Source organism: Mustela lutreola, chromosome 14 (genome assembly GCF_030435805.1).
Source record: "Mustela lutreola isolate mMusLut2 chromosome 14, mMusLut2.pri, whole genome shotgun sequence".
In the NCBI taxonomy this organism is placed as follows: domain Eukaryota; kingdom Metazoa; phylum Chordata; class Mammalia; order Carnivora; family Mustelidae; genus Mustela; species Mustela lutreola.
The window spans coordinates 60,534,613-60,548,801 of NC_081303.1; the positions used below are offsets into that span (position 1 = coordinate 60,534,613).

The 14,189-nt window shown below is 38.8% G+C and overlaps 1 protein-coding gene across 1 annotated transcript in view; it reads right to left on the reverse strand.

Annotated features, from left to right (window-relative positions):
* USH2A (usherin) overlaps positions 1-14,189 on the reverse strand; it is a 704,505-nt gene that overhangs the window by 156,838 nt on the left and 533,478 nt on the right. The window contains exons 50-51 of the mRNA XM_059145262.1: positions 7,883-8,106; positions 1,958-2,162 (exon numbers count right to left, since the gene is read on the reverse strand). Coding sequence (XP_059001245.1) covers positions 1,958-2,162; positions 7,883-8,106 — 429 coding nt within the window. The remainder of the gene's footprint in view (positions 1-1,957; positions 2,163-7,882; positions 8,107-14,189) is intronic.

Genomic DNA, 14,189 nt, shown 5'->3' on the forward strand with positions numbered 1-14,189 from the left:
ATTTCTAAGAAAGGTGGATTTCTTAGTCCAAATTGGTCTCAATGGTACTTGTTTTAGCATGATTTAGGTGTTTAGTTTTCTTCTTGGAAGAGAAATTTTTGTTATTTTTCATATTTAATTTATAGTATTCTTTGGTAGGCAAAGCAATCTGAAATATGGATGTTTAAATAAGTTAAACATTTTCTCTTGTGGAGAAGGCTATTGTAAATATGCCTTAAGGGACCTTTAAAATCTTGACCTTGACTTCAAAAGGCAGATAAAAGTACAGAATTCTCTTGGATCATGTGCATCTAGACCAAACTCACTAATTTGGAAATGAGGGTCCTTAATCTATAACTGGGTATGGAAGGACATTGGAGGGTTTGAGGAACTGTTCTCTATTCTGACCACTTTCCTGATTAAATGCATTCCAATAAATGTTTTGTTTTTGTTTTGTTTGCTTAACGTGTGTTAATCCAAGAATGAGATAAGGTGAAGCAAGGGCATCTTGTTCCGACCGCTATTTCAATCTCGTAGGTGGAAGGAGCAAAGGTCCAGAGGCACATGACACAAGGTAGAACTGAACGTCATGTTGATGTGTGAGAGGAGACAGACACTGGCTCGAGAAGCCTGCACTGGGGACAAGAAAGTTCACTTACACCCTGGGAATGGCAAAGAGGGACATTTCAGGTGGAAGAAATACGTCAGGGGAGTTTGGAGCACTGTGAGAGGACCTCCTACATCATGAAGAATCTTCTAAATCTGTGGGTCTTGAGGGCGAAGTGATTTAAAACTGACATCTTCCCTTAGCAACTTACTTTTATAGATGACCCTCAGTCTCTTCATCTGTTAAATGGCCATACTTCCATGATTGCTTTGTGGGTAAATTAAGGTAAGATTTTAAAGAATCTAGCACATCACTGGAACCTTATCTCTATGCCTGCTTTCCCTCCTCAATCTACTTCCTCACTCCAGCATCTTGCCTTATTTTTTTGTAATCTTGAAGTTTACCATTATCACCCACCATCGGTTAAGTAAGGCAGAATGGTGAGTCATGATGAAACAGGGCAGTTTAGTTAATCTTACCTTGCTTGAATTATGTCACTTAAATGTATTCTATTTGACTTTAGATGATGGATGATTATATATATAAACACACACACACACATGACACACACACATACACACAGCTACACACACACAGGGACACACTTAAGTTTTCAAAAGGCAAAAACAAACTCTGTAGGGACTTAAGTAAATGGACAAATAATAAAAATTTAATAGAGGACAGAACTATTTTGGAGATGATCTTAAACTTTTACAGTGTTTTTCACTCAGTTTAGCCAAGCCTGAGAACCACTATTTCCAAGGAACTCAGCAGGGCAAAGATGGGGCCTGAAAATTAATATTTTCAGTAACTGTGAAGGTTATTGTTCCCAAGACAATGGCCATTTAGTGGCGACACCAGGCTGTGGGAGAGTGCAGTCTCCAGACCCAGACCCAAGATCAGGAAAGGGACAGTTTAAGCTCCTCCCCAGAATAATGCTGCGAGGTCTTAATGGTGATCAGACAGGTTTCTTCCTGTTTTCTGCCTACAGGTAAAGCAACATTCAAGCTTTGCATTTATTGAAAGTCTGCATTCACACTTTTAAGAAAGAACATGGGGCTCACTGATGTTTAACTGGGTATACCATAAAAGAACACATAAGCTATTTCCCTGTTCTGAATTTTCTACATGTTTACTTTAAAACAGTACATACCTTTGTCTGGATTTAGACTTTCCACTTTTTTTAAACTACTAACTTTGAACAGATCCAAAGTGTGCCTTTAATTACCTTATAACTAGCTAGCCCACAGTATGAAGGAATTAGCATATGAGGTTAAGGAGGGGCTGGCATCAGGATGAAACAAGGATGCACTTTCTGCAGCTTTTCGCTCTCTCTCCTAAGCCACGGACATGTGGCCCGGTTTCTGTTACCTGTGAAGGAGAACGTGTCTGCACTTCCTGTGTGAATGGTCTCTTCAGCAGATGAGCATATTTCGTCTGTTGATTCCTTGCCGGGGGAATCATGAGGTCCTCTGATCACAGCACAAACATGGCTGGTGAAGTTGAAGTCACACCTGCCGCAGTACGCTGTGGCTTCCAGAGACGCTGGGCAGAGAGTCCCACACTCTCCATTTTCCTGAGTGGTGGAGGTGGGGAGAAGGAGATATAAGAGTTACATTTGGACAGGGGCGCCTGGGTGACTTAGCTGGTTGAGCATCAGACTCATGGTTTCAGCTCAGTTCATGATCTCATGGGTCCTGATCTCATGGGCTGTGGGATCCAGCCCTGCGTGGGGCTCTGTGCTCAGCAGGGAGTCTGCTGGAGCTTCTCTCCCTCTGCCCCTCCCCCCAACACACATATGCTCTCTCTCTCTGAAATAAATAAACAAGTCTTTTAAAAATTTACATTTAGATGTACATGGGGCAGGTTTCTACAAGATGAAAATGAGATTTTCGTCCACTTAGCTCATGAATAAATGTCTCAAGACTTATGAAAACAAGTGGAGGTGGTGCGTATACTAGAAAGCAGTTCTGGTGTGGATGATATAGATTTGGATTTGGAGTCTTATCTTGCCAATTCCTACTTCTGTGACCTTGGGCACGTCACATACACTCTCGAAGCCTCAGCTCCTTCCGTCAGAAAATGGAAATTACACTTACCATGCAGGTTTGTTATGTGCATCAAACAAGATAACACCTGTAAATACCTTACACTTAGATATAACTATATAAGATGCTAGTAAATATAATTTATCCCACCGAGCCACCCAGGCACCCTGATTATAAATATAATTTAAGTATAAAGAAGAGCAGGAGTAATTATTTTACTATTGTTACTTTGACAGTTTTCTAATGGAGCTTTAGAGAAAATAATGAGATATTTGAGAACCTGCACTTTTGTGCTGTAGGACAAGTTGGACTTCTAAGAAGTTCTCCTTGTCTAAGTTTTAAAAAATCTATATATTTCATGAACTCTCATTATAGTTATTATTATTTACATTTGTAAACCTTTCCTCTGATGAATCTCTGGGCTTTGCATAGCTATTGGTAAGTACAAATGTGTTCTAATGTCAGAAAATGAAATATTTCATCATCCCAGATTACAGGAGATATAAATAAGACAACAATTTTGTAATGCAAAACTTTCCTTCATCTTTCCTTTCCATAGGCGGCTTAATTAATTAATAAATTAATTTTAGAGAGAGAGCATGAGCAGGGGAAGAAGCAGGTGTGGGTGGGGAGGAGAAGGTATCTCAGGCAGACTGTACTGAGCAGGGAGCCTGGCCTGGGGCTCCATCTCACAATCTTAACCTCATGACTTGAACCAAAACCAAGAGTTGGATGTTCAACCAACCAAGACACCCAGGCACCCTAGATGGCATAATGTATTGAAAATAATTTTTTGCTTTTTAAAATTGATCTACATTCAAACTCTCTTACCTCATATACGTAAAATTATTCTCCCAACCCCAAAGCTGTCCAAATAAATCTGCTTCAGAAAGCTAGAGTAGGATTTCTATTTGAATATAGTTAATCGAACATCTGCACTTAGCTTCATCTTCTCGTGAAGCCCAACTAGATGACCGTAAGAGAATAGACAAAGTCCAAGGAAACAGGAAGGGAACTAATAACCACAGGACAGCCCAAACATTTTTGGAAGCTAGGAACTGGATGAATGTGGCAGAGACAATACCATGTGCCCAGTAATGTCTATTTTGTTTTTTCTCCCCAGAGATACTAGATTTGCAAGTCCAGCTGAGTAGGAAAAGGCACATGACTAGAAATGTGCTTACTCTACAGGAAGGATGTATTTTTGCTTGTAGGTGAGACTCAAACATGTGTAATCATCCACTCTCTCCTCTTTCCCATTGCAGTCTGAGGGTCGTGTGTGAAGCCCCACAGGATGGAAGGGATTGGGCCCCTGACACATTCGTTGGAGGAGAGCTGCCTAGCTCACACTGGATTGCAATGTGAAAAAAATTTTTTAAAAATTTTATTCTATTGACCCATTTCACATGTGAGTGCACTTGTTTTTATTTTGGCATAGTCTAGCATGTCCTGGCTAAAACATATATTAGAACTTTGAAGTTGGATATTGTCTTAACAAAAACATTAAAGTCCTAAATCTCATGGCGTTGGCTTAACTTTTAGGTGGGCAGTGGCAAAGAAATACATACTGGGGTTTGTAAAGTTGGGGAACTCTGTTATGCTGTGGCTAAATACTTGATTTCATGACCTGGGATAACTGCCAAAGTAAGCCAGTGCTACCGAGCTCATAGCCCTAAGGGAGGAGGTTGTAATCAAGAACATTAGCAATAGGTTTACGTTGTTCCTAGCTGCATTTTGGTAAAGGGTTAACAATGAGATAGAGCTTAGAGAAGATTTGGTGAAATTAAAAGGAAAAGAGCGAGTCAACTGGAAGATACAAACCAGCAGCCAGAGTGGGAAAATCCAAATACAAGTCTGCATATTGCACAGCGAGAATCCCAGTGCCCTTTCCTACTGATTTCCTGTATGCTGTCAGCTAAGCATACGTCTTATCCTGATCTAGGATGCATTATTAAGGATAGTTAATAAAGCAGATCTTCTAAGGGTTCTTGGTAACGTGACTCCCTGACACAAAACCATCCTGCCACATGATTAGGCTACTGTCCGCTCCCCACTAATGGATGCGTCTGCTCAAAGAGCTCTCACTCAGCTGCTAAAGGAAAGAACAGATTTAAAAACATAGAGAAAAGAACTGAAGGGAGCAGAAACAAAACAAGGCAAAGAAGAAAACTAAAATAGTATCAAACAAATGAGACAATTCAAGGAAAAATGCAAATAAACCACAGCCAGGAAACAATAAATAATGGGGTTAGTATTTCCAGAATGATAAAAAAAATGGAATGGAACAACAGTGGGATGCTAAGAACAAATAACAGCCAGCAAAAACAAAAGAACCCTGAAAAACTAAAATTTAAAAAAAAGAACCTAGGACGCCTGAGTGGCTCAGTTGGTTAAGCAGCTGCCTTCGGCTCAGGTCATGATCCCAGCATTCTGGGATCGAGTCCCACATCGGGCTCCTTGCTCAGCAGGGAGCCTGCTTCTCCCTCTGCCTCTGCCTGCCATTCTGTCTGCCTGTGCTCACTCTCTCCCCCCTCTCTGATAAATAAATAAAATCTTAAAAAAAAAAAAGAACCTAAAAAATAGAAAATAAAAAATATGAGAGCTAAATAAAATCAATTAATACAAAGGTTGGAAGATGAAGCTAAGGCAAAATCTGATTGTGTTGAAAAAGATGAAGAGTTAACTAATCAACAGTTAAGAAATATAAAGAAAAGATGGAAAGTCTAACACCAAACTAATCAGTAAGAACATAGATTAAGAAGAGAGCAAATAATCAAAGAAATAATAAAATAACATTCCCCAGAACTAAAGGTCATGAGATTTCACACTGAAAAAATCCACAAAAGTACAGCTTTATGAATAATAATAATAATATCATCCCCAAAGAGACATACTGTCATGAAATCTTATTTTTTAAAAATTTTTAATGAAATTTTAGAAAAACAGAATAAAGAGAATCTTTCATAGGGAAAACAACATGGGTATCTAGGAAGAAACAGGAATCAGAAGAGCAATGAAAGTTTAAAAATGCAGACATGATGTCAAAATCCTCAGTGGAAATAATTTTTAACCTTGCATTGTTTACCTAGCCAAGCTATCAATCCAGTAGGAGGCTCGAAAAATGATCATTTCAAATGTCAAGATCTCAAAAATTTTAACTTTTACGCACCTATATCCCAAATGATATTTCTCCAAAAGAAGGCAATAAGGCAAGAAAAGGGGACCCTTGGATTGAGAACACAGGGATACCAACCCAGGGAGAGAAGTAAAAGGGTTTCCCAAACCCACAGTTAGAGAAGACTTGCAGGGGGAGAAATCCCACCGCGGTCTAGTCCTGACTGGAGTAGGAGATAGAAGTCTCCAGGAAAGAGGTCTTCAGGAAACAAAATGCAATCCATAGCTTGAACTTTACCTTTACCTACTGCTTGATTTGGCATTCAGAAATATTGTCCTAATAATAATAATTTAAATATGAATATTTGATATGACTGTTAATTGGCTTTCTTAAAGCCAAGTTAAGTCAATTCAAAAGATCATGGGTATAGCCTGAACCTTGTCCTTGCATCACAGAAGCTACCTCTTCCTGGAGCCAAAATGAGACGCCTAAGAAACAAATGTGACTGAGCAGAAATGAAGCAAACAGTTGTGAGCAGTGGTGTCATTTTTAAGACTAACAGGTTTTCTATCTTCATTTTTCAAATATGAGTGCCCCTTTTAGAGTTTTCTACATAGATGCTTCTTATCTGGTCATTTTAAAGGCATGTCCTTGCAAAGCACCTCAGTGGCTCAGTCAGTTAAGTATCTGCCTTTAGCTCAGGTCATGATCTTGGGGTCCTGCGACGGAACCCCCCATCATGTTCCATGCTCAGCGCGCAGTCTGCTTCTACCTCTCCTTCTCCCCCTCCCTGCCCCCACTGCTTTCACTCTCTGTTCTCTCTCTCAAATAAATAAACAAAATCTTAAAAAAAAAAAAAAAAGTCATGTCCTTGCAACATCACCAGCTTTTTAAGACTCTGTATTTCAGAAAAATTTCTTAGTCCAAACTTCTGAAAAAAAACAACTTGTGGGTGCATAGTGTTGGAGAGACTTCATAGAATTAGCTGTTTATTTTTTTAAGATTTTATTTATTTGCCAGAGAGAGAGAGAACATGCAGGGCGCACAGCAGGCAGAGGCAGAGGGAGAAGCAGACTCCCCCCTGAACAAGGAGCCTGATGCGGGACTCAATCCCAGGACCCAGAGATCATGACCTGAGCTGAAGGCAGACACTTGACTGAGCTACCCAGGCATCTCTGGAATAGGCTATTTTAAAGTTGTGTATAGGTCAGACCAATTGCTAAAAAAAATTTGTAGATGAAAAACTATTTTTGAAGGGTATTTTGTATGATTATTCACTTCATAAAGTACTTACTCTAACAACTTTATGAATTGTCTTAATTATTGCAAATTGCTTGCTGGGACCCTAACAATCCTGAGAGTTACTTTACATCCCATGTATATGGCATCTACACAATGACTATAAAGCTGTGTCGGTTGGCAAGAGCCCTTCCATGGTCTATGACCCACACACCCTCTTACTACCATCTCCTAATAGTGGATTGCTACAGAACAGAGTAGGGTGTGGTTTTTCGAAGTCCACAATCCGTTCCTTAAACTGGTAGGTTTCTGGAGCCCTGGGTCAAGTTGAATGCTAACAAAACATGACATGTCAGTCCGTGAAGCATCTCAACATCCAAACAAATGGTACACTCAGAGGCCTGTTCACTTTCATGGTCGACAGGCATTTGCTGATCTTCCGCTGTCTCAAGGAATAGGATATTAGCATGAGTGAATTTGCTGGATCTTAAAGTCTCTATCAAAGGAAACTATTGGATTATGGTTAGAGGCGCAGAGGGGAGAAGGCAGGCTCTCTCTCCGTTTCCACCTCCAGCACCCATGGACATAAAATGGCATGACGCAGAGGTCCCCGCTGACAAGTGCTGGCCCTTTCGGCACAGACTTTCGGTCCTGCACTGATCTGGAGTGCTGGGTAAAGCTTCCTGAGAACAGCTAATCATTATTAATTCCTTTAGAATTCATTGCAATAACATCAATCACAGCGAACTCATTTGGTATTAATATGGATGTAATGTGAAAATGAATAATGCACACAGGAGTTTTTATATTCCTATTTTAGAAAAATAGTTATGAACAATGTATTTCTCTTTCCATTGTCAAATCAGCACCTCTGAGAGGTTTTCTATCAATTACCTTCATCATCATTCCAGTTGAAATCTTGTCAGAGCAAACATATTTCAAAGGATTATATCCAACCCCATTACAGCATTTCTGGCTCTTTGGAATAAGTTCAGTCTCACAGCATTTTACTGGCACTGGGTCATTCTTTTTAACATGTGCTTTAGACTCTCCACTGGAAGCTGAGCAGCATATGGTATCTGACATATTCACATAATCCTGCCCACAACAGAACATCCCTGCAACAATAAAATGTTATATATGAATATGAAATAAAAAAAGGAAGAAAACGGAGACTGCTATAAAGTTTGGTATAAAAATGTCAGACTCAGGCAGTTGCTGAAATGGTACAATACCTAAGGTAGCATTTCCTTACCAAGGTGATTTAAATGTTCAGTGAGGGTCCTTCTACCAAGAGCACTAGACACTAATTAGGTAAAGAACACTCAGGAGGAAGGGTTCCAAAACCATTCAGCAGGGCCAGACTTCTCCTAAGCTCCGTAAAAAAAAAAAGCCCTGATTTCCATCACGAGAATCACCTGCCCACTTTGGGATGATAATATCGTCTTGCAGGAAAAGGGATAAAGTCCAGGGGATCAGAGGAAAGCTCTGATCTGCAAGGGAGAAAAGGTCACCGAGGCATTCTGGGATGAGAGCCTGAACAGGAGAGAGAGAGGTAGGACCATCCTGTAATTGGAGATGCTGTGGTAGGAGTCGTACAAGTTTTTGCCTGGCTTTGTCGAGAGTGCACGTACTGGCTTCTTGTGAATCCAGCAGCAATGGTAACCATTCTTTCTTCATGAGATAGGTTTCTTCAAACCCATCTGAGCCTGCTCAGCGATCAGGTGAACAAGTCGTCCACTGTTTTTTGAGCAGCACTGTGTTCTAGACCCATCCCTGGACATGGATGAGAGGTTGGAGGCAGGGACAGAAAGACCCTGTAAAGGGAAACATTGATCGCCCCACTTGTTGAGGAAAGACATGTGTGCCTTTCACATGAACGAACCTCCTTTCTTGCACCAACTTCAGTTTAACTGCCTGTGTTCACATCATTTAGATCTTGCCATAGAAGAGATACAACAGAAATTTAGACATACAAGCCTGAATAGATAAACAATACTCTAGAGTCAGATTAAGCCAGAAATTAAGGTGCCTACACCCTATGTCACAGTGCTATTATATCAGAATTTATATCCGGTGATAAAGCAGCACAGTGTGATGAATGATTTATTTTAATTAGAATTTTGTTTATTTATTATTAGTCCTGACTGATAACATAAAGAACCTCAACTTCAAAGCGCCCTGGGGTCCTGAATTGTTTGTTCTGGTCCTGTATAAACACCTACATTATGAAAGACACTCCTAATAATAGACCAGCGAGTTTTAAGTGCTTTTTATTTAAAAAAATTATCGAAAGTAGACACTGCTGGGTCCATACCTTAAGAAAGATGTTTAGCCACACATGACTCCAAAGAACTCTCTCACTGATCTTTCCACTCTAAAAAAATATCTCCCAATATTTTAAGATGATGTATATCGATCATAACTCAGTTTCTGCATGCCATCTAAGTGTGGTAAATGTTCAAAGTAATTGGTTTAAAAGTAAACTGTTTTCTTTGGTACTTTATTAATAAATTTCATTGTTTAAAACATTTCCAGGAAAGATTTTTTTTTTCACATAAATACACACAGCAGAGCTATCATTGTAATCTGAGTTTTGATTATGATAAAATGGTAAAACTGACATTTTACACAAATCTAGAGCTTCAAGTTTTGTACTGTTTGGACATTTTTTTTTTTTCCTGTTGCCTTCTGATCAGACATTTAAATACAACCTTGGGCTTTTTACCGTCATTTTTTTCTCCAGCAGTTTTCTTAAAATAATTCATGTTTCCATTTTAAAGAGCAATCTGAAAACTGAAAACTGGCCCTTTAGGGAGCAGAATACATTTTCCCCTTCTACTCCCAAGTTACTTGATGGTTTCACCATGCTTTAAGTATAAAATAAAAATGCAGACATTGACCTAATTCAAAACTCCTAATCAGTCATCTGATCGCTCTGAGGGACTTTTGACAGGTCAACTAAAATTTTGATAATGAACTGTTTTTACACTAGGAAAAAAAAAGGCTGCTTTCTTTCACAAAGAGCTTCATCTTTGTTTCACTGAATTAAAATTTTCAGCCAAGATTCCACTCTCATAACAAGAAGTGACTCCCTTTCTAGTTTCTTTGGTAAACCATTACTTCTTTAATTATTATCAACCTTGTTCCAGTGTGATAAATTGCTAATTACTTAATACCCTAATCAGCGTTCATTCTTTGCACAGATAAACTGTGACAGTGCCATTAATTTAAATAGTAATTTCACTTAATGGCCAGAACGGCACACCAGATTTTTATGCAGCATTTTCTGAAGACTGCATCCATCACTGCAATATTCTGACATAAAGATGTCTGACGTGCACTAACTCACTTAGGGAGAGCAGATGTTGCAGAGCAGAGTTTGGTACTAATTCCCATAGTGCATCACTTCAGCATGAATGAGCTGCAAATTCAGAGACACACAATCTTCTGAAACTGCATTGCAATAACTTTTGACCCCTGCCTAATTTATCACATGTAGCACTTGACTTTTGAACTCTGACACCTAGAATACACAATTTTAAATATGCCAAAAGATAAACAAAACAGATCATAGATCGATCTATAGTTGATGGATCGATCTATTTTTCCAGAGGCTATTCTTTAAATTTGTACAAAGGTGGAGATGCTTTTTGGACAGATGTTACCAAAGTGGTACAGTACATATAAAGCTACTAGATATTTATTTTTGATATCAAACTGCAATGTATTCTATCTTCCCAACAGAACATATATCCAACAGATAGCTTCCATTTTATTGGATACAACTGAGAAAACAGTGAAGGAAAGAATCTTTTACTCACAATACCATGAATAGTTTCAATATGTTACTAACACTCATTTAATGGCCAGGACTGACAAGGAAAGCATTTATAAACATATATTCCTGATGAATTTCTAAATTGTTAATTCTGTAAAACAGGCGTTCCATTTTTCTAGAAAAAAGAAAAAAGGCCAAGAATTATGAATCATGCTTTTGAGATAAAAACAGTAAAGTAGGAAAGAATACAGTCTAGAACATGACAAATTAACATGCAACTCTGGGACTGATCATGGCGACATTTTAAGCCAAGGGACTATATTTTAGGCCTATAAGACTGAAAAAAAGTTTTGTGATTAGTCATTCTTAGGACAAACTTATAAAATTGGTGGCAGAACATGAAAGAAAAGAGATGCTTGCTTGTCTCCACCAGTAGGTGGCCCCATGGCTACCACTGCAAAACTGACAAAGAAAGGGTAGAACAAACATGCTCCCCAAATTGTTGAGATGTGGTTTTTTTTCTACATTACACCTTTCAAAAATTCTTATGTCACATGGAAATATTTCTGGAAAATATTCTTTAGTACAGCTCTTTCATGATGGATTTATGTGCTATATTTCCCTCTTTGCAAAGTTTCCAGATCCCGTCTTCTATACCAAATAGTGGTAGTCAGTCGTTCTGCAGAAGTCCGACTCCAGGAAATGGAAACTCAGTATTCTATTACAAAGCAGTTCCAACCTAGATTTTCCTAACCGAGGCTGCATGGACAACCTTTATAATAGAAATCAGGCAATACGTTCCAAAGGTATGGCTTGATGGGTTTCTCATGGGTAACAAAAAATCCTGGTCTCTTTGAATGGTAGGGAGACTTTAATGTTCATCTCTTTATGCTAAAAGATACAGTTAAGTCCAATCCAAGATTAGTGGCATCAATGACAAAACCATACAAGCAAACGCTAAGAATAAAAAGAGTAATAAAGAGGTTTAAAATACACCCAAAGAAAATGGTTAAGAATACATATCCACCGCAATGACGAGCGTGACTTTTATCCCGAGATACCTGTATAACACTCCTACACAACTCATCTGCCCAGAGAGAGCAGTAAAAACATAAACGCTACCCCAGCACTTCTGTTCCAACAGCATCTGTTAATTCACTCCATTTATAAAATACATATTGACAAAGACAACTGAACTGGGACCAGGGAGATTTGATTTGGTGTGAGAAAGTCAATTCAATGTGATTTTGTTAAAGGGCTCCTGCAGGCAAATAAAAGAGTTTAAGTAATAAAGTACATAAAGAGATGTTTTACGAGCCAGCCCCGTCTTATGGCAGGCGCACAATGCCAGACAGTGAGAGAGGCCAGGCTTAGGAACAATATTATGAGATCCAAACCCTCGTGTAGCAGGTATGGTGTTGCTAGGTTGAGGAGAAAAAGGACCATATGGATATTCTGGAAGGTCACTGAGGTCACAGTCATTAGGGGCGACAGGAGGGAGCGGCAGCAGTGAGAGGAAAAAGACAGGTGGAATGTGTCTATTTTCACTGAAACCTGCAGGAAGGTCAAGAGAATAAAAAGAGGATCTTTTCCTTTTAAAAAGTATCATTCCTTATGTCCACCACGATTACCAGCCTTGGCAGAATTGCAGAATGTCGTGAGAAACTCAAGAGTGAATCTTGATTCACTGGAGCTGTGTAATGTTGCAATTTGCTTCAGAAATACTTGACAAGCGTGGAAAATCACAGTGAAGTCAGTAAGAAGTGATTCTGAAGTTGGGGCCCAAGGATGGGCTTCAGGGATATATGAAATTGCAAGCAAACTTCTGCGTAGTAGTGGCAGTGAGGCTTTGTGACTTTTCAAAGATTCTTAAGGAGTGGATAGCCCCTGAAATATTAGGAGCCATTGTCTGAATGGAGAGTTGCCTCTACTTCATCTCTTAAACCAGGTACGTTTTATTTTTTGGCAATAGTGTTCTGACTTATCTTTCCTTCTTCTTCACATTCATTTGCCACCAAAATAATTTGTTGCCTGAAGTCCCAGTTCTTATCATCACATTGACCCTCCCTTGGTTACTCAGTAACATTGAGATCCTTTTGCCTACTCAGACCTATCTCCCTCTATTTCCTTGCACACAGTGTATCCCTCCAACAAACCCAACTGCTCACTACTACTTGGACATGCTTCACAGATTGCCAATTTCACACTTTGGCTCAAGCTATGCCCTTTGGCTGAAATGTCCTTCTTCCATCTACACATCTCAAAATCTTACTCATTATTTGAGGTTCCAATCTAATGGTTTAGCTTTTTCTATCACCCTGACTGCAGTGATCTCTCAGTCTTAAGAATATACTTGTGCTCATCCCTCTCTGATGGACTGTGTTTAACCTTAAAGGGTCTTTCTTCCTTGATTAGATTATAAGTCCTTAAGGATAAAAATGGAGTCAGCAATTTTTACAATCGCAAGCACCAAGAATAGTGTATTGAGCATAGTCACTACACAATACATTTTTATCAAAGGAAGGAATATGGCAATTGACTAAAAAAAGGCAACAGATGAACAGATGTTAAAATGAGACATTTTTGTTGTTATGTTAAAATTCTGACTCATTATGATATGGAAGGGGCAATGCTTTTGCATCCCCCAAACCTGGCATCCATTGTTCTGTCTTTAAGGGATGTACTTTTAACTACTCATCTAAAAGAGGAGATACTCAACTGGTTCATTATAGCACAGGGTAATTAATTAAGTGCCACGATTTTCTAGTATATCTAATAACCACGCCTTAAAGCAGTGATTTACAAAGTTTGGTCAAGGACCCCTTTACACTTTTACAAATAATCGAGGACTCCAAATAGCTTTTGTTTATGTTGGTTATATCTATTGATAAATACTGGGTTAGAGTCTAAAACAAAAGTTTTTGAAATATGTATTCGTTAGTTCATTTAAATAATAATAAATAAAATATTTATGAAAAATAAATACATTTTCCAAACTGAGAAGACTGAATGAGAAGAATGACATTGTTTTGCATTTTTGCAAAACCTCTCTAATGTCTGGCTTACCAGAAGGAATTAACTTCTCATACCTGCTTCTGCATTCAATTGTTGCAATATCACATGCCATGTAACCTCTGAAAAACTCTACTGTATACTCATGAGAGAATGAGTTTGAAAAAGGCATATAATAGGTTAGCATTATTATGAAAGCCATTTTGATCTCACAGACCACCTGCAAACATCTCTCTGCCAAGGGTCTGACCCTTAGAAGTCCCAGATCATTCTTTAAAAGTCACTGTCTCAGGGCTTAGCACTCATATGTCGTACCCTATCTTCTAATTTTGGCATACATTAGGTATGTTGTCAAAGGGAGAGTTTATAATGCCTCTTTTTTTCCCAGTCTTCCTGAAAATGTTTGCA